Raw genomic sequence first — 20,991 nt, 5'->3', positions numbered from 1 at the left:
GTAGATGCTTGAAGAAACACAATTTGATAACTGAGCAGATACGAGAAATGTCAAAGAGGATTCCAAGTTTATAAATGTAGATGATTGGGGGAACTGTGGTATCACCCCTGTGTGAAGTCAGGAAGAGAATCAAGTTACAAGGGAAAGCTGGCAATTTGATTTGGGGATGCATAGAGCTAGAGATGTCAGTGGGATATATCCAGATGGAGATATCTGTTAGGCAGCTAGAAATGTCAATTTGGAGACTGAGAAAGATAAGGGGTAAAGATACAGATTTGTGAGTCATGAGGCTGGGAGTGATAGTTTAGACAGTGAGAGTGGATGAGATCATCAAGGCACAAGGTGTAGACAAAATAGAGAGTACTAGGTAAAGCCCTAGAGTACAATCATATGGAGGAGGAAGCAGAACAGCCAGTTAAAAAGTTGTCAGATAAACATGGGAGCCAGCAGAATCTGATATGGGAGACAAGGGAGGAGAATGGACAGTTTTAAGAATGGTGGACTGTCTCTTTCTTGTGAAGACGGATGTTGAAAATGAAGATGGAGAAAAGCACATTGGATATGGTAATTTGCTTGTCATTTGCAAATTCTCAGTAGAGTGAGAATAGAAGCCAGATTGCAAGAGATATTGAAGAGTAAGAAGATGAAAAAATAGAGGAGACAGTGAGTCTAGAGTACTCTTTCAAGAATCATTAAGTTAAAAGGACAAGAGAGAGTGATCGTTTGAAGGGAGTAGTAAGGTCCAAGAAAGATGGATGATTTTTGTTTTGGTCTGGTTTTGTTCTATTGCTTTTTTTTTGTTTGTTTTTTGTCTGTTTTTATTTTTTTTTTTAGGATAGGGGCATTTATTAGGTGTACAAGCCAACACCATAGTTCAGATTAAGTAAAAAAAAAAAAAAGAATGAAATCATAGCATTCAGCCCCAACTGAAGACTACTGTTCCTCACCCCATCCACTTGTTCAATTACTCCAAGGTTTCTATGGTTTACTCCATGCTGAAAGTAAAGATGATGCTCAGCTTTTCCCCTGAGGATAATTCAAAGGCAGGTGACCGAACCTCTCAAGAACAGTGACATGGTATCTAAAATACCATTAAGATAGGAAAGTGGTAACTTAATTTCAATTGAAATTTAAGTCTTCAGAGTTATAATATAAAACTGACATCTATGATTTCATATTAGCCTGAAATCATGGCAGTCCATTTCACACTTTCTTGTGAATCACCTCTGTGAGGGCAAAGGCTCCCATGTGCACCCAGTGCACAAGAAAAACAATAATAAAAACTGACATATCTAGGGCTCTTGACATTTTCAGTGCATTTCACAAACATTACATCTTTTGAGCCTCATGGCAATTCTGTGAGGAAAAAATGAACTTCAGGCATCATTATACCCATTACACAGAGGTGGAAACTAAACCTGAGAGAGGTTATTTGACTTTCCAAGGGTCATACACAGAATATTTGAAAGCAGGTCTTCTTGACTCCAAATCCAGGATATTCTCCACTCCTTATTCCTTAAATAATGCACTTTCAAACTGAGATTAGCATTAGCTTTTGAAGAGACATCAATGATTTTTTAAATTAAGTAGTAAATTGTTCATAGTAGAAACAATATAGCATCTCATAATCACTGAAAATAAGTAATCAGGCTGGTGGCCACACTTTGGGAATTACAGGGCTATTCGGTCAATCTCCTCTTGTCCAGGGTTGTTATCAAGTGGAGTGTCAGTATAACTTGTGCTGTGGTCACTATTTGCTGGTAAGTGGCCAATTGGTAGGAAGACACTGGAGAGAAAGGGAGTAGAAATGGATAAGACTAATCTGATAACTGGACAATCAACCCATTCTTGATTGAAATCTATTGAAAGAAACTTCATTGAAATGCAATCATATTTAAGTGTCCATCAGGATTACATGCATGGGAGAACTGGGGGTTATTTTTATTATTTTAGCATTTGATAGGATTTTGAACACGATTGGTCTAAACAGGCCATTTGCTCAAAATGACTTAACCATGAAACAGTTTAAAAACAGAAACTCTGACTTAATATTAGTGGTTACTTGCAAATAAGAAGGAAAATCTCTTACAATGGTATAGTTCTTAGTTGACTTTATCCTCAGCTAGACCTTTTTGTTCAGAGGACATCTCACAAAGAATCATTCCACTATTTATTGATGATAATCAGAATAAAAACATGGAAGAAGTGCACAACTGTAGTATAATAGAAAGAATCTTGGACTGTATTCATAAGGCTATGGGTTCTAATCTAAGTCCTGCCATTTGTGAGCTCTGTGACTGTGGGCAAATCACTGAGCCTCTCTTAACTCTCAGGTTTCTCATCTATAAAATAGGTTTAATAATACTCATACCACCTAGCTCATGGAATCACTGTAAGAATAGTGCTTTATAAGCTATGACTATTAGTTCATATGGATGTGTGCTGTTGTTTGAGAAGAAAAACCAGCAGCATGGTGACATGGGGAGTTAAAGGATCTGGATTTCATTCTTGTTATGGTTTTGAGCAAGCTTTGTGTACCTCTGTTTACTTATCTGTAGAAGGATGGGGTTGGGTTAGATCAGAGGTATCAAACGGGGAGAGCGGGCGGCTACTAATCTATGCATGACGATTCCACAGGCTGCACATTGACAGTTTTAAAATGCAATGTTATCTATGTTGCATTTTTATAAATGTCACTAGATACTTCACAATTACATTTTAATTTGGTTCAGACCACACTCAGGAGTGTTGCTGGATATATATGGCCTGGGCCATGTGTTTGACACCTCTGCACTAAGTGATCCTTCAGTGTTTCATTCCTCTCTAAATGTAGGCATTGATTTGACAAGACGGCACAACAGACAGAGACTTGGGTTTTCGAATTAAAGACCTAGATTTAGATAGTGGTTTTGCTGCTCTGGATTCAAATCTTGCCTCATTTGACTTCTCTGATATTCAGTTTCTTCAGTTGTAAAAATGAGGAGGTAAGCATAGATGATTGCTAAGGTCCCTTTCAATTCAACATTCATGGTCCTGGCTTATTGAAAGCTAAGTGCTACCTTTTATTTATTCAATAACTTGAATACCAAAACCTTTTCACACATGCCTTTCCAAAACCCAGACTATTAGAAGCATAACATTCTGGGGTGGGGTGTGGGAGATATTAAAATATTATATCATACACGCAGTTAAGGGCTGGTTTAAAAAGTAGATGCAAGTCAACTAAGATTAAAGCATTTTAAAAATTCCATTAAAAAAAACTTCACTCTGACCTTGGAAACAAGTAAGGACGATGTTATTTTAATTTGCATTCAAATTTTAACAACACAGTCACACAGCACCAGTGGAATCCACATTGGGTTTCCACTGAAGATTGCTCATCATTTCATTATGGTTCATTACGTTGATAACTGTCAGAAAGCATTAGAAGAAAGGGCTTTGAGTAATAGGACTGAAATGGTAATTTAAAAACAATATACTTTCTGGAAGAAATACAGCAGTGCACTAAATTCAATTAGAAAAGGCGAATGTAAAGACAAACTAAGTGACGTTTGTCGTCTGAAGCAGGGCCATTTCAATTTCTTGCTAACCTAAAACTGCAGAGACCTTTTTCAAATTGGGCCCTTTCATCATAGACTGTGATAAATTTGCCCCAGGCTCTTCCAGTATAAACTGTCTTAAAAGCTGCAATTTTAGGAATATTTCAGGCCATGTCTAAATATCAATCAATCACTCTTTGTTTGTTTGGCACAGCTGATGAGATTATTCAAGGCCATTGACTTGGAGACAGATTCATGAAGGCCCTTCAACTTGGCAATCTAAAATAATAATCTCTTATTTATAAAGTACCCTCAAGCACAATGCACTAATAAGTTCTAGCACAAGTTAAATAAAGAGCACCAAAGAGTTGGAGAGGAGGTTTCAAATGAAAAAACAAACAGGTTTTTCAATATTCTTTTTCAATCGAACTCCACAGAAATCATCCTCAGGCAGGTCATGCAACTCAAGAGAAGGATGACAGATGGACTGAGCAATTATTGCACTACTATGCAAAATAGTAAAACAAAAAAAAAATGAAAACCTAAAGGTTTCCAATACATTGGGTTGATCCTCAGTGTAAGATTTATGGAAAGACAGCGGTAGGATTTACACAGTACAAGAAAATGTGGGTGGATTCCAATCTGCAGTGGTGGAGGGAGCCCCCATAGAGATGGGGTCACTGATCCATCAAAGTAAGAGTGACCAAGCTCAGAAATAAGGTTAGCAAAAAGATACAAAAATAAAAAAAGCCTATTTCCTAGTCACATAAAGAACTCCCTTTAAGGACTCACCTTTTGACAAGCCATCTTTAGAGCAAAAATTGAAATATAATGAGAGGTTGAACATTACATTAATATGACATTGTCTCTGCTTCCAGAGTTGGATAGAGGATGGGAGGGAGAGATTATTCTCTCAGTCCGTGCTCAGGTGGATATGTGATAAGTCAATCCTGTGGCCTCATGCACAAGCATGTAGGTGACATTTTCACCGAGTGATAAGATTTCTAGTCTGCATTTCTGACTTAGATGAACAAGGTAAATAAAAAAAGGTGAAAAAAAAAGAGACCAAGAGTTGCAAGGACATCCATTTCATTGACACTCTCAAATATTTCTATGAAATGATTTATGAAACCAAGATTCCTGTACAGTCTTGGACTGTGTCCTGCTACCCGTGTGATGGTAGCTTCCCTGCTTATAAGGAAAATTCTCCAAAAGTCCTTTTCATCTGCTTTGACTGATCCTTGTGTTCAGATGTGGGTATTTTACTTGTTACTCATTGGATGAAAGGATCCAATTTATGGCTGGTTTTGCTATAGTTGTTTTCCCAGACTAAAGTGAATATTCTTCAATTCCTCAGAAAGGAAACATACAGTTTTCCAGTATGGAAGAGTGGGAAGGAAATTTAAAAAGTCCTTCTAATATCACCAAAGAAATGCCATGTAAGCTGTATCCAGTAACTTATTCCAGGCCAGGAGGCAGGAAAAATTACAATCATTGCATTATAGAAACTAGAAAGAAATTCATTTCTTCCCAGAAAAATAATAATCTTTCATTTTCTTTAGAATATCCAGAAGGTCCTCTCATGAGAACACACTAAAGCATCTCAGAAAGAGCCATGGATCACTGTTATTAAGTCAATACAGCATTAACCAAATCAAGAGTCAAAAGATGGAGCTTTTCACCCAAAGTCCCAAGAAGATAACATTCCTGTCATAATCCCCTAAGGAAAAGGGTGGAAGGAGTGAACTTTAGCCCATCCCAGGTGTTTCTTTCCAAATTAGCCAATGCTACTTTTATTCACCTGGTCTAATAGTTCTGCTAGTGAACAAAAACCTGATTTTACAGGCCAGTGGAGCAGAGTCTATCTTTTGCTAGAAGAATGGGCCTCTGCTAGTGTGTTTTATTTCTTCATTAGTGTGCCGTCACAATGAGTGCTCACTAAATGCAGGGCTGAATAAGAATGCTGGGGTTAAAGAGAGCATAATGAACAAAGAAGGGGCCTGATTACCATGGCTGTCAGCACAAGGGAATTGGGTTTGTCACCTGGCTTAACCAACTGGGAAGAACTGATTAGAGTCTGAAATCAGTTTGAAAAGATTCCTCCCCTACATGTTGAAGCCTCCCTTCATCTCTGTAGCTTGTCAAGAGAGACTGACCGTGGAGGCAGAACAGGGCAGTGGAAAGGACGCTGGCCTATGAGGCAATGACTTAGGTTCTGACCCCGGCTTCTGCTACTAACTAGCTGAATGACCTTAGTTGGGCAAATTAGGTCATCTCTCTGGGCCTCAGTTTCCTCATCTGTAAAAGATGGAGATTAATGGAAATTACCTAAAAAAGTTCTAAAAGGGGTGTGTGTGTGTGTGTGTGTGTGCGTGTGAGAGATAGATTTCACTGACTTCAGAAACTCTCAATGAGGAGGCTCCCTCCACCAAAGCAGCATCTGCTTTGCAACTTACAGACTTACCAAGACGTCTGGGACAAAGAGGTTAAATGACTTGCTCAGGTTCACATAGTTAGTGCGTGTCAATGACAGAATTTGAATTCAGGTCTTCCTGACTCTAAGACCAGCACTCCTTTCACTACATAATGCTTCTTCTCTAATGAATGCTTTATGATTATGCTTAATTAATGCTTAATGCTATGATTCTCATAATCATGAGTAGGAAACTTCATTCAGGAAGAATACTGGCATAGGAAAGAAGTAGAGTGAATAGTGGATAGAGAACCAGCCTCAGAAGTGGAAAGAACTGGGTTAAAGTCTTGCCTTTGACATGTACTAGCTGTATGACCCTGGGTGAGTCACTTAACCTATTAGTGTCCCAGGAAACTCTCTAAGGCTATAACTTATAGATATGTTTGCATAGATAAAAGGAGTTTTCACACTGGCAGCTTCTCAAAATTTATCAAATTGCAGGTCTAGACAACAAGAACAAAAAAAAATTGAAGAGGGGGTATTTTGATGAACATCCTATCCTCTGAAACAACTAGTAAGTTTAAAGTAAAGGCAGAGACACAGTGGTGATTGCCTGTAATCCCTGCTGCTGAGAGAACCTGGGATCACTTGCGCTTGGGAATTCTGAACTGCAGTGGGCTAAAGCAGATAGGGTGTTCACATTAAGTCTGGTGCCAATATGGTAAGCCCTGGAGATATAGGGACAAGGAAAGGAATCAAGTTGCCTCATCAGGTCCAGGTCAGAAATAGAACAAGTCAAAGTTCCTTTACCAATTACTATTGAGATCAGGCCAATGAGTGGCCTCTGCACTGTACTACCTGCCAAGGAAGACCCAGTCTTAGACAGAGAGATGATGCATTGAGATGGAGACTGAGATTGAAAAAGAGATTGATGATAGACTAAGATAGAGATCGATAGTGGGTGACAGATGAGAGAGAGAGAGAGAGAGAGAGAGAAGAAAAATGAAGGGAAGTAAAGTAAGGTAAGGTAAAGTAGGATAAAAATAAAGATGGTGCCTAAGAAGGAAAAATCCAAAGCCTAAAGGTAAAGGATGGGGCTGTGTAGTCCATTACTGACTCTGCCACTAACTATTGAAGAAGTCAAGTACCTTCCCTGTTATAGGAGTTCCCTCGTTTGTAAAATGAGCCCAGATCATTCCACCCTCACAGGAGATTTTAAGAGCCTTAATTAGTTAATGTTTGCCAAGTGCTTACAGACCCTTAGATGAAAAGACCTATAAAATCAACCAGAAAGAGGAAGTGAGTGTGATTCCAAAGAAGTAAGTGACAGGGACGCTGCTGCAGGGAGTCAGATGGGACCGGCTTCTTGTGTCCACTCCAGACTGTGACCAAAGACCTTAACTTAGCAACGGCAGCGTGGACATGCTTCACAGCCACCAGACTCTGAGGCATGAACTGACATATGAACAAAGTCTCAACTTCATCAAGTCCAGGGAGATTTTTCCCATGAAGAGGGACCAACAAGAAAAAGGAATGAAACCTAGCTCATTTATTGTCATGGATCTTTCACTAAGGAAGAAAGAAGAGAGCTCAGTCCTCCCCATGATGAAACTCATCTTTTATTCTATTCAGTGACCACAAGTGCTTTTACTCTGACCTTTTATTTTTTGGGGGGGGGGGCAAGCCATGTGCCAAATCTCAGAATGAACTTTGAAATTGCAAAAACAATGATTAGTTTTCTTTTCTTGCTTGAATCTCACTTAGCAAATCGGATGATAATTTCTCCAAAAATAATGTTTATAGGCTCTGCTAACACTTCTTCAATGAGCATGATCAGTGCCTTATGTATCACATATAGAAGTCAAATGAATATTGCTTGAACTGAATATCTCCAATGTTCTTGTGATTTGAGCAACTGACTGCTGAAAAGATTAGACGATGAATCTAAGTTGCCTTGATTACATGATTAGTATAAGATCATTCTCTACACTAGTCAGCAGATCCTGGAATCACAAGGAGGAAAGTATGGAAAAGGGAAATACAATGTCATCCTCTCACCAAACAATCAATTCTATGGGGTTAATGGTGCAGTGGAGCTCAGGACAGGACTGGAATTGTGTGTTTGGGATTTAGAAGGAGGAGAGGTTTCTATGTGATGAGAACTTTGAAAAGCCTAAGTTTTTTTTTATTTACTTATTATTATTACTCCCATTATTTAGATAAAAGATTCTTATGGTCTCAAGTTATTTTTAATTGTAAATATCTCCTGGAAAGGTATCACAAAGGTAAGGGAGTGGTATGGAAAGGAGAAAAGGAGAATTAGTCCATGAAAGCCAGTTACTTAGAAGAGCCTAGGGAAGGAGACACTGAAAAGGTAAATTTTGATAGAAGTATGGAAAGAGAACAGATTGAAATATGGAGCCCTAGTCAATGAGGTAAGGCCAAAGTAATGTGACTAAGAGGGAACAGCATGAGAATCTGAGGCAAGTGATACTGGGAAAGGGGCACCAGAAGTGGGGGAAAAAGGGAGAGAGATAGAGAGAGAGTGACAGAGAGAGACAGAGAGAGAGACAGAGACAGAGAGATGGGAATGTTATTTGTCATTTGAGGTTGCTCTAGACCAGGGAAGGCCCCTAGATTCTCCCCAATCTGTAACAACTACAGGGAGACAAGATTAACTCTAATTTATTTCTAGCCAGGAAGAACTTCATGAAGTCAGGAAAAGTTCAGAGCCAAGCTGTGCATTCAGAACTATCCCATTTGTATTCTGAATGGCCGGCCTTTGGGGCTCCTGTATTCTGCTCCCCAGTTCTCTGAGCGAGCACCTGATTATCTTGGAGAATGTCCTAAATGTTATTGCAGCTACCTGGGGAAGCCCAGAGAAGACTCCCAATTACAAAATAGTCATCTGCATGGTTGTGGTTTCCTCTGGCAGGGAAGGGTTGGGCAAGGCAACAATATGTAACAGGCAAAGCAGAATTGCCACATCACAGTAATAATAAACTATATTAAACTATATAGCTATAATAAACTGTAGAGCTATATTCCATAATGTGCTCTCCCCAGTCCTGGGCTGTATCTCCCTCTGAGTCTATGCAGGGCATAATATGCATAGATAGAGTAACTCTGTCCCTATCCACGGTAGGGATTTCTTCACTCCTCCATTCTAATGGCACAGCATAAGTGTATGAACAAAGAGATAGGCTGTACTTTAATAATGATGGTCCCAACGATAACCAGAGTTCCCATTTAAATTTATATTGTTCCTTTCCTCCAAAGGGCTGCTAGGACTTTTATATATATAATCCCATTCACATAACCTTGCTCTATACGTGTTTCTCCCTAGCTGTCAAGAGTATTGAGCGTCTTGGATGGAATGGCAAAGCAGCTTATAAATTCAAATCTTCAGCCCTAATTGCACCATCAGATGCCCACAAAAAGATCAACTGGAACTCCCTCCACAAAGTGTTCTGCTGTCAGGATGTCCATTTGAAATGAAACCAGAACAGTGAACCAGATCCTCTCATTTCCATCAGCCATTATCCTGCTGTTATTGAGAGGAGGAGGGGACATAAGGGGGAGAGATAGCTCTGATCTAATTTATCCACTGCAGGGTGGCCATGCTGAGAGAAGACCTGGTATTGCCCAGTACTGCCCCTCAGAGTAACCAACAGGGCAAGAAGATGAATGCAAGCTCCTGGCTCTGTTTGTCTCCCTTCTCAAACGGAGATATTGTTGTTGTTTATTTTCCCCTCTAGGCATGATTGAAGCAGAGCAGGACAAGAGATGGAATGGTACTGGGAAAGAAGTGTTCAACTTACGAGTGCAGGGCATGGAAGCTGCATCATCCTCTGCTCGAAAATAGCCTCGGTCACAGGTGCAGGAGGTGGCTCCCTCCCAGACGGAGTAGCTGTGGGGCGGGCATTTGGCACAGGCAGTATCAGTGGAAAGGGCCTTGTAGTATCCAATCTTGCAGGCTGTAGGGGTGGAAGGGAAAGGAAAAACACCAGACATTTGGATCATGATTACAGCAGAGAGTAGTAACACATACCAGGGTCGTCTTCGTGATGGGGAAGAAAGCCTAGAGTTTGGCCCCAGGTATGATACGATCAGACTTATAAAGGCTGATCACTATCACCATCTCAGGGGTGCCGACATGCCTACTCATAGCCAAATCTCCTTCAGCACTGGCAGTGGCAACTCTAAGCAGATTCTTCAGTCAGAAAGTCTCCTGCCTCTACACAAGTCCATTTCCATTCTCTCTGTCTCTGTCTCTCTCCTCTGTCTTTCTCCCTGCCCTGCTCCCACTCTCCCTCTCCCCTTTTCTTGTTCACTCTCCATGTCTAAAACCAAAGTTAATATTGCAGACTGAAGCCATGATTTTAGTAGTGGGAAGTGGACTTGAACCTTCCACCCACCTCAACAATCTGTGAAACATGATATACCACATTCTACCTGTTAGAAAGAAAGGAAGGAAGGAAGGAAGGAAGGAAGGAAGGAAGGAAGGAAGGAAGGAAGGAAGGAAGGAAGGAAGGAAGGAAGGAAGGAAGGAAGGAAGGAAAGAGAAAGAAAGAAAGAAAGAAAGAAAGAAAGAAAGAAAGAAAGAAAGAAAGAAAAAGAAAGAAAGAAAGAAAGAAAGAAGGAAAGGAAGGAAGGAAGGAGGGAAGGAAGGAAGGAAGGAGGGAAGGAAGGAGGGAAGGAAGGAAGGAAGGAGGGAAGGAAGGAGGGAAGGAAGGAAGGAAGGAAAGAGAAAGAAAGAAAGAAAGAAAGAAAGAAAGAAAGGAAGAAAGAAAGAAAGAAAGAAAGAAGGAAAGGAAGGAAGAAAAAGAAAGAAAAGAAAAGAGCATGTCCTGTCCCCTCCCTGCCCCACCCAGTTCACTGCCCTTCCTGGCCAGAAACAGAGCTGATCCAAAGAATATATACCATAGACCTCTTTGTACTATTGGCAAGCTTTCCCTGACATCAGCTTTATAAACATCATGTTGATGCCAGTGGCTGCACACAGCTCACTGTGTGAGAGGGAAAAACTCACTATTAATATTGACATAATAATTTTTTTAAATTAATGTGGTTAATACAAGGCCCTGCCCTTTCCTTGCTCTCTGGCCCCTTTCCCTCCCCTTTTTGAATTGTGTCAAACTTGAATTATCTCCCTGGCCTGAAATAAAAACTGACTAACTTTTAGAAGCAAGGAAGGAAGAAGAAGGGGAAGGGGAAAGAGAAAGGAACAGGTAGGAAGGAAGGAAGGAAAAAGGGAGGCAGATACACAAGCAGTCATAACATGACACATCCATAAGAGCATCTCTGATTTCTATGATAAAATGCAGGCCAAGATGGTCAACTACTAAAGATGACTTGACAAGCCTGCTAGCATCATTAGCTTCCAAGATTCAAAGAAAAAGCAAAAATGAATGGATTTTGAAAAGCCCAGTTATTCCATGAGATCAGAGAACAAAAAGAATGGCAGTCATCCTTAAAATTGTCTGTACAATTCATTTTTATTTCTTTTCTTACCCTTTTAAAGACTGTCTCTTAGATTGTATCCATATAACCAAAAATACCAACCGGGAAAAAAGTGTCAACCAGCTGCTTTCCATCATTTTGGCAACAACTAAAGCAGACCCAGCCACTGCTGTTGCTACCCATTCACCAGATTGCACTGAAGCCACCTGATAAAGAAATCCTGAACAAGAATGATTTGATTCAGTGGTTCCACATAGACCTAGCCACAGTCATCCCAGCATTACTCATGCACCAAGCAGGCATCACTGTGGGTTTCAATTCAAAGCCCATTCCTCTCTCATGCACATCCTGTTGGTATTTCATTAATCATGCACTGGTCATGGTGAGCGGAAAGAGAATTTAGTAAAAGTGCAAGGAAGACATCGTAACTTCACTCTTATTAACCGTAGTTGTTTATGGAATTTCCTCTAAGAAGCTCAGACTTTATGATGTGTGTAGCCCTGACAATAAACTTGCTAAGGGATCAATCTCTCTCATTTGCTTTGTTTTTCACTGGACCAGAGAATCTTAGAAAACAGGTTGCTCCAGTGACTAAGATTTATGTTTCTAGAGTTTATACACATCACATAATTAGATAAGGTTCAACTTGCAAGGTGCCTTTTGGCTGGGCTTAAACTGGCCTGAGGGGTTCGATTTAAATCAGAAACCGCAGCTCCGGCAGGAAGAAGCAGAGCGGGTCAAGCCTAGCCTTCCCACATCAAACACAATAACTCCCTGAACACCAATGCAAACCCACTGTGCAGAGCCTGTCACTCAGTCAGGCCCAGTAAACAAAGGCAACTTGTCTAAGACTGGTTACTGTGCTCCTGTTGGAGGGGCTCAAGCAAACAGGCCAAAATTACTTTTATTTTATCTTCTTTCCCCTCTTTTACATCTGAACAACAATGTGTGAGGAAAGCCCTGTTCACCTCTGACTGGCCTTCATGTTCCCGAAGAGCAATCAAAATTAAAATCTAAAAATCCACAGATGGAAGGAAAAGATGCTGCTTTATTCCGATCTGACATCATGAGCTAAAACTATAGGACTTTGAAGTCATACCCAGGTCAACTGGATTTCTACTTCTAGTTGATCCATATTCCCATGAATGAATGAACAAATAAATGAATGAATGAATGGATAGAAGGAAGAATGAATAAGTAAATGAATGAATAGATAAAGATAGATAGATAAATAGATAGATAGATAGATGGATGGATAGATCTATAGATACAGGTATGGAAGGATGGATGGATGAATGGATGGATAGATAAATGAATGAAGCACAAAAGTATGTGATGCACAGACACGTAAATTTCCATAAATTTTGAAGCCAGAGACAGAGTTCCAATGTATAAGGAAACAAGCATATGTGAAGCACCTACTATGTGTCAGATACTGGGCTAAGCACTTTCTAAATATTATCTCATTTGATCCTTACTACAACCTTTTTCCAGTTTTAAGAGGAGATGGTCATTGGTGGTTGTTCTTAATAATATTTAATGAAAATGAAAGAACTAAAAGAGAAAAGGGAGCTTTGGATATCTTTCTTCTATTGTTCCACCTCATGTTTCCCTTGCCTCCTCCTAGTCCTCATTGTTGACACTATTACATCATCGTTAATACCAAGAACAAACTAAACCAATGTAATCCAATAAATATTTATTCTTCTTTCTATGATTCAGTGTAAAAAGTGCTAGGTTAAGAGTCAGAGGACTTGGATTTGAATCACCCTAGTGTTTACTACCTGTGGTGACCCTGAAAAAAATCACTAAAACTCTCCAGGTCTCTTTTTCCACATCGGTGAAATGAGGGGATTGGAATAAGTGACCTCTAAGATTCAGCCCAGCTTTAAATCTGTGATGCTATGTGTAAGGAGAAAGGAGAAAAATAAACAATTAGTAAGTAGCTACTATGTTTCAGATACTGTGCTAAATTCTCTCTCTTTTATGTATCTATATCTATATATATTTACACATATACATTATATATATATATAAAATCCCTTTATAAATATAGCAATATATAAGCACTATAGCATTATATGTGTGTGTGTGTGTATGTGTATGTGTGTATACATATACATAGATAGATAGATAGATAGATAGATAGATAGATAGATAGATAGATAGATAGATATAAAATCATCTTTTATCCTCACTATAATCTTGGGAGGTAGGGCTATTATTATCCCCATTTTGCAGATGAAGAAATGAAATAAAGGTGAAGTGACTTGCCTAGGATCACATAGAAAGTAAGTGTCTAAGGATGGATTTGAATTCAGATCTTCCTAAGTCCAAGTCCAACACTGAATCCACTGGGAACTCAGCTGCATTTAGGTGCTACTCAATACAAAAGGAAACAAAAAATTATTTCTTTCCTCTCTAAACATATCATGTACTGCTCCATGCAAGTGCAGGACTACAGGTAAAATGTCTATCTGCTGTGGTTAAATGTTCTGAAGTACCCCTTTTCACTCTTTGATTTTTATTTTTAAACCAAAGGAGGTACAATTCTGGTTCTCTTAGCAGCCCCATCCCACCTTTAAGTTCAGCGCCCCGTGCTTTTGTCTTCTGCTACATGAAGATCTGTTGTTGACATTTTGGGACCTTAAACCACATCTCTCACTTTAGATGCTGGGGGTGGCGTCCAGGGCGTACAGCTTTTTTGCTTTCTTTAGTAGGTCTTAAAACATTTTGCTGTATCTTTTAGCCTAAACACAAATTGGATAAAGGATATATTTGGGGCATAGATTGCAATGACACTTTCTGACAACCTATCCAAGTCTTAGGGATGAAAATATCAACCTGTGTTTTTTAAATGCTAATGGCTTAGTGGGCAAGAAGTGTGTGGAGGACCTGGAAGGAATTGATTAAAAGAGTCCTGCATTTTGTTCCTTATCAGGATGAGGATTTGCTCAATGGCACAGAGCATGAATAGTAACCTTACACAGTTTTCCAGAGATGCCATTGTACCAAGATTAGTTTACATGTGCAATGCAAACTTTGAATTCAATTCCTTTGGCTTTGCTTTAATTAGTTATTTCTGCTGGTTTACAACTCCTCAGCCCCTTCCCCTACCCTCACTGTGCTTCTCCTCTTAAGTTGAGCTCACCCACTAAGGTAACAAAGTTACGTTTCAAGATAGAAACTTCCTTAAAACTCCTCAGGGAAATTCTTCAGGTCAATTACTCTTAATGTATAAGAGAAAGCACACACACACACACACACACACACACACACACACACACCCCAACATATAGCTTTGCTGTTTGGGGCAGGGGGAATGACTAGTATGACTGCTGATTTTATGAGTTTTGTTTAAATTTTCTCTGTATTTTAAACATTCAAGATCACGTCATCTCTTTCTCTTTCTTTGTATGGAAAAATACCAATGGCATGATTCGGATTTTTTACTTGTATATCGCCATAAATTAAATGAAGAAAGGGTTGGCACTGAGTAAAATGATAACAAAAAACCACCCTATCCCCTTTATTTCTGAATTGTCCTCATTATCACTGGACCATTGTCACCAGTCATATACTGTCTTCCTGCAGGCTTCCTTCCTGCTCTGCTCCCAAGGGTTCCTGATTATGGTATTCCTCATCCCCTTTAAAGATGGCCTGCCCAGGCAGTGCACCATGTACAAAAGCTTTCAGGCTCTGTTTCCTCATCAAAACTTTTATGCCTTGGATCCCAATTCTTCAGGATCTTCTCTACTTGATCCATTCTAAATAAACTGATCAGTTTATTTGTTGCTGAAATGTCAACAGGGATGAAAGAGTTAATGATGCCATTCTTGGATTTCACATTTTAACTGAAGTTCAGGAGAAACCAATTGTACCTTAATTTAAAAAAAAATCCAACTATGGGCAGTCAGAAACTAGAGGCAAGGAGATGTCTTGGGAAAAGGAAACCCTGCCCCAATGGTCCCACCATGGAGACCAAAATAATCTCATCCAGTAATCTCATGCTACATTCTGTATGTTCAATATATGTAGCATGTTTAGAAGACCAAGGAAACAGATTTAGAAATATTAAAGTCATTTAATAGTCAGGATAGCATTCCTCTCCCTAAAATTACTAAAATGCTACTTCCCCTATATGAACAATGGACAACACAGGGAAAAACAATTATGCTAAAAAGAATTTCGTATTCTGAGTTCCAAACTCAAAGGGATTATTCGACAGACCATGAACATTTCCTTCATTTTATTTTCAATTTTTTTCTCAATTTCACAAAAAAAGTTTAACTTTTTTTTAATTTTGAGTTCCAAAACCCTTCCTTAATTAAAAAAAAGGAAAATAAAGTTAAAGTTCCACTAACAACCAACCAAAGGTTCAATCTGGCAAGCACGCAGCATTAAATATAACATCATTATCAGTAGAATGAGTTAAGGAGTCCTTTGTGAAATTATGGCATTCTTCTGGCCCAATGTAATTAATCCCTGTAATGCCCACGACAATTATGGAACCAACCCTTAAGAAGAAACTTCTAAAGAAAACAATTCCATATGAACAGAAAAAAAAAAAGAGGAAAAAAAACCCACACACAGAAATCTGTTCTTTTAAAAGTCATATTGTAGAATCCAATAGCAATATTACTAATGCTGCCTCAAATAAGTCTTTTGATATTAACATTGTAAAATCTGCCTTATCTTGTTTCTTCCCAAGGCTCAACTTTGTAAGAGTTTCATACATCTCTCCTGCTCTCTACCATAGGAAAGGATCCAAAGCTGGCTAGTTTCTATAGAGGCTGGTGGATAAAGTTCTGGACAGCACACATTTGTGTTTTATTTTTTGTTTGTTTGGTTGGTTTTTTTATAAATAAAAGTGAATTAATATAATTCTGAAGATGATTAGTTAAACTTGAGGTAACTGGAGAAACCCTGATTTCTCAAAGGAAGTCACCATCATTATCCCATATTTGCTGAATATTTGATGTTACCTATTCTTCATTGCCATGGCCCAATCTTTGCTAAACTGATGAGAAGCTTTATCCATAGCCAACAAGTTAATTATTTCCTTGAGGGAATATAATGATCAGTTCATTTCAATTTGGCTTCCTGTCCAAATTATGGCTGTAAAGATTGTCCAGTTTTGGAGCGCTGCTTATGGCTAATTAGAAGATATTGGACATCCATGATAATAGCGGGGTGTGTGTGTGTGTGTGTGTGTGTGTGTGTGTTGTGTGTGTGTTCCTCCCTTAACTGGACAGAAAATTTCCAAAACCAATAGAATCACAGATTGCTAGTGGTAGGAGAGAGACTTTAGAAATAGCTCAGTTTCAACTCCTTTATTTTACAGGACAGAAACCTGAGGCCAAGAAAGGCTAAACAACTTGCCCATAGTCATAAACTAGGAAATAGCAGAGCCAACAATAAAATCTAAAATATAAATTTCAATCTGGACAGATCCTTGGGAGTCATTTAGTACAAATATCTGCATTTTACGGATAAGAAAAATGAGGCAAAGTGATACAACTAAGAAGAAGCGGAGCCAAAATTAGAATCCAAAGTGTAAATTAGAGCTGGACAGATCTTCAGAGTTCATTTAGTCCAATATGTGCATGTTACCGCTAAGAAAAATGGGACCCCCACGAGGCTGAGTGACTTGCCCGTGGCCACACAGGTGGCAAGTGGCTGCACCAAGATTTGAACCCAGTCTGTCTGACTTCAAAGCTGGTACTCTATCCACTATACACACTGCCATCCAATAAAAACAACTGCACTTTACATTATGACCTCTGCTCAATAGACTAGCAATTTGTAACTAAAGGTACGAAGCAGCAGTTGTATGGAGTTGTATCAAGGCTGTCATATTTGCTACTTTTCTTAAAACTGTCACACCCTCAGAGTATCATAAACTGTTTGAAAGGACCTTAGAAACTCTTCCCTGAAGACATAATGGTAGCAGATCGATTTGGAAAAGCACAGATTAACATTATCTATGTCTGGCTAATATGAAAATGTTTTGCATGACTTCACAAGGATAGTTGATATATTGCTTGCCTTCTCAATGGGTGAAAGAGGAGCTAGAGGAAAGGGTAGAATTTGGAATTCTAAAATTTAAAACTGACTGTTAAATATTTTTTAAATTCTCTGTTTGGTTGTATTTTTATTTATTTTGTTAAATATTTTCAAATTACATTTTAATTTGGTTGGAGACACTGGGGAGTGTTGACAGCTCTGATCTCATTCTCCTATCTCCCTGTGACTCTTTATCTCCATCCATCCCTGCAAAATGCACACACACACACACACACACACACACGCACACACACACACACACACACACACACACACACACACCTCACACAACCCTCTTGATCTGAACTAGATCCTCAGTGTTCTTAGAAAATCTGCCTAGAAACTGTAAACAGGTACATGAGAAGATTACCTCACTCTACCAGGCAGAGTTTGGAGTTTTCTCATAGATAAGTGGGCAAATCAATGGTGACTGGTATTGCAGATGGCTTGCAAATAAGTAATGTCAAAATATCAAATGAGACATTATTTATAATTTGTAATCCAGGGCCCAGTACATAGTAGGTGCTTCAATAATACCTGTTCCCTTCCTCTTCAAAAGGCATATGCAGAGCCTAATAAACTAACTCTATAAAAACTACTCAACAGGGAAAAAAAAAAGAATAAAGTAGGAAAAGGGATTTCTTTTATTTTAGCGGGTGAGAAGGGGAGTAGATTTAAATGAATGATTAAATCATTTAAAAATGATTTCTGTTGGTATTCTAGGAAAAGACACACTGGTTTCCCAAAAGAAGGGTCCAAATTACTCCCCTATGTTTTCTGGGTACAAAACAGTACCTTGTGCAGGAAAGGTTGCTAGCCAAAGTTTCCTTAAACCTTGGATAAAACCGATTAATTAGCAGAATCTTGGACATTTGCAAAATTTAATCCCATTGTTGATGAGCCTGTCAAAGGCTTTCAAAGTAGTCCTCTTCAACGCATGTAAAAGTACTGATGGGAACTAAGATGTCTTCAAAATGCCTGCTGGCGTGCCCAAGATTCTCATCTGGAAAATTTTCAGGTTCAGTTAAAAAAAAAAACCACACCCACACACATACACACTAGTGCATGCAAATACACACACACACACACACACACACACACACACACTCTTAAGATTCCAAATTCAGACTAAAGCTGTGATATGACATATGAAGGAATAAGCATATTTGAAAAGAAACCTCATTTTCATATCTGAGGGCTTAGATCTAAGATGAATTTGTCATTGATGCTGTCAAGATGCTATTGGGTTTGGCCATATCTTTTTCACTAATGTTTGTTTTCTTTTTCCCCCCCTAATTGGGGTTATCACGATATTTACTAGATAAACATCATGGCAAAGTAGAAAGAAGGCTGGATCACAATTCAAAGGATCTGAGCTCAAATCCCAGTTCTACAATTTACTATCAGCCTGACCTTGGGGCAAATCACTTAATTTCTCTGGGTTTCAGTTTCCTCATTAGCAAAATAAGAGCAGTTGAATGAAATGATTTCTTAGGTTGTCCTGCTGTGAATCTATGATCCCATGTTACAACTTTATATGCAGCAAAAACTAATCCAAATAAACAGAGTCCCTCAGGTAGGAGACTTAAAAAAAAAGAAAACAAAAAACAAAACAAAACAAAACCTTCCTTACCCCACCAATTTACTTAACTGCAAGGTCCTCAAGGCAAAAATGGGCAAATGATTTTAATTCCCAAGAACTGGAGAGCCATTCCTTGAGCTGAATGTCTAAATTAGGATGCCACACAGCAATTAGAATAGCAAGCATGTGAATGTCAAATTTCTTAAATAAAGATTCCATACCTCCTACTCTCACCCTGCCTCAAATCCCCACACATACAAAATAACAGAAAATCTGCTATATTTAAAAAAGAAAAAAAATAATAACCTTCCAAAATAGCCATGGACTTTAGTATTCATTTTGGGAGAGAAAAAAATATTATCAGAAAAGGAACCTAATCCTAGGAAGTTATAAAAGGTTTGCGGGAGTTTCTTCCTTCCCTTGCAAAACTCAGATTCCAAATGACTGACTGTAACTACACAAGGAGAACATTGTATTGCCCACCAGGGTCCCTTCCCCCAAAAGGAAGCCAATGAGGTGTTTGGGACTAACTTCAGGATCAAGTAGGTCCAGTAGACTGTGCAAAAATCAATTGAGTGAGACTGCTTGATAATATAGATACTCTTTGCATATGACCAAGATTTTAATGTCTTCCTCCCACATTATCACCCACATTCAGAAAAGACTACAGCCTCAGGAAAAGTACACTTTTTTAAAAAATCAGCTCAAATCTGGAAAGTCATAAAAAAATCTTACTTTAAAAGGATTAAAATAAAAACCATATGACATCACACACGGAACATAGAAATTGTTATAAATTGGAAGGGAGAATATTAGCTATGAAACAGGCCTTATCATTGTCTTGTGGTTGCACAGAAAATGATTAAAAATACCTAGACAGGCAGGAAAAAGACTCGACTAAATAGTACAGTGTAAACTAACAATCCTAATCATCTATTTGGGGCATCAATCAAGGATGGCCCAAATTAGGATCTGTTAGTCCCTGTACTTGATTACCCATGACATTTTAGGAAGGGCCAGATTTCTGATGAATTGTTTTCTATACTTCATTTTCTATACATTCACTTTGATATTTAGGATGTACAAAGAGCAGGAGCTTATCAAAAATGTGCAGATTAAAAAAAATCACAGGTCCCACTAATGGGTAAGGAAAAGGCTGTTATCTTTGTCTGTCATCTTTTCTAGAAACTCCACCAACCCCAGCTAAATTTGCCTCTTAATTCTATAAAGATTAATTATTAAGAAACCTGAGAACTTGTACAGTACCTGGGACATATTAAGCACTTAATAAATGCTTGTTAACTGATTGAGTGACTCTCATTCCATTTATCCATGATTCAAGTCAAGGGTTGTTTTCATTCCCCCTAAACTCTCTCCTCTTCTTATCTTCCTTGTTTTGGTAAAAGGTAAGAGTCATCCTCCCCTCTTCACATTCACTTAGCCTCATACACTTACCAAAGTTCTTGATTCTGGCTTCACAGCAACCCCATCTCTCCACTCATACCAAAACCATCCTAGTTCAGGCTCTCATGATTTCTTGCCTAGACTGATTTAATAGTTTACTAAATGGTCTCTGTGGTATCCATCCCTGCCCTCTCTGATCCACCCTCCAAACAGCTGCCAAATTGAGTATCATTCCTATCATGTCATTTCCCAGCTCAAGAAATATCAATGGCTCTCTATTGCTTCTGGGATAAACTACAGGTTCAGCTTGCAAGCATTTTAAGCCCTTCATCATCTGGCTACAGTCTTCTAGGCTGTCCCTACATGCAATCTCTGTTCTAGACAAATCAGACCAATAGCTATCCTCTATCTATGAAGTCATCTCCTACTACCTATGTGTCCTTGAACAGGCTGTCCCACACACCTGTAATGTTTTCCATCCCCCTTGCCCCCTCTACCTCTTATAATCCCTAGTTCCCATAAGA

At 38.9% G+C, this 20,991-nt stretch overlaps 1 protein-coding gene across 2 annotated transcripts in view; it reads right to left on the bottom strand.

Moving 5' to 3' along the window:
• The window catches only part of EPHA4 (EPH receptor A4), a 167,439-nt gene that overhangs the window by 91,218 nt on the left and 55,230 nt on the right, over positions 1 to 20,991 (bottom strand). For both annotated transcript variants that reach the window (XM_021002832.1, XM_021002834.1), the window contains exon 4: positions 9,774 to 9,929. In XM_021002832.1, the coding sequence (XP_020858491.1) occupies positions 9,774 to 9,929 (156 nt within the window). The remainder of the gene's footprint in view (positions 1 to 9,773; positions 9,930 to 20,991) is intronic.

Source organism: Phascolarctos cinereus, unplaced genomic scaffold (genome assembly GCF_003287225.1).
Source record: "Phascolarctos cinereus isolate Bilbo 61053 unplaced genomic scaffold, phaCin_HiC Scaffold_7;HRSCAF=346, whole genome shotgun sequence".
Lineage (NCBI taxonomy): Eukaryota > Metazoa > Chordata > Mammalia > Diprotodontia > Phascolarctidae > Phascolarctos > Phascolarctos cinereus.
Note: the sequence above shows the minus strand (reverse complement) of the source record. Positions and strands in the feature narration are given on the sequence as shown.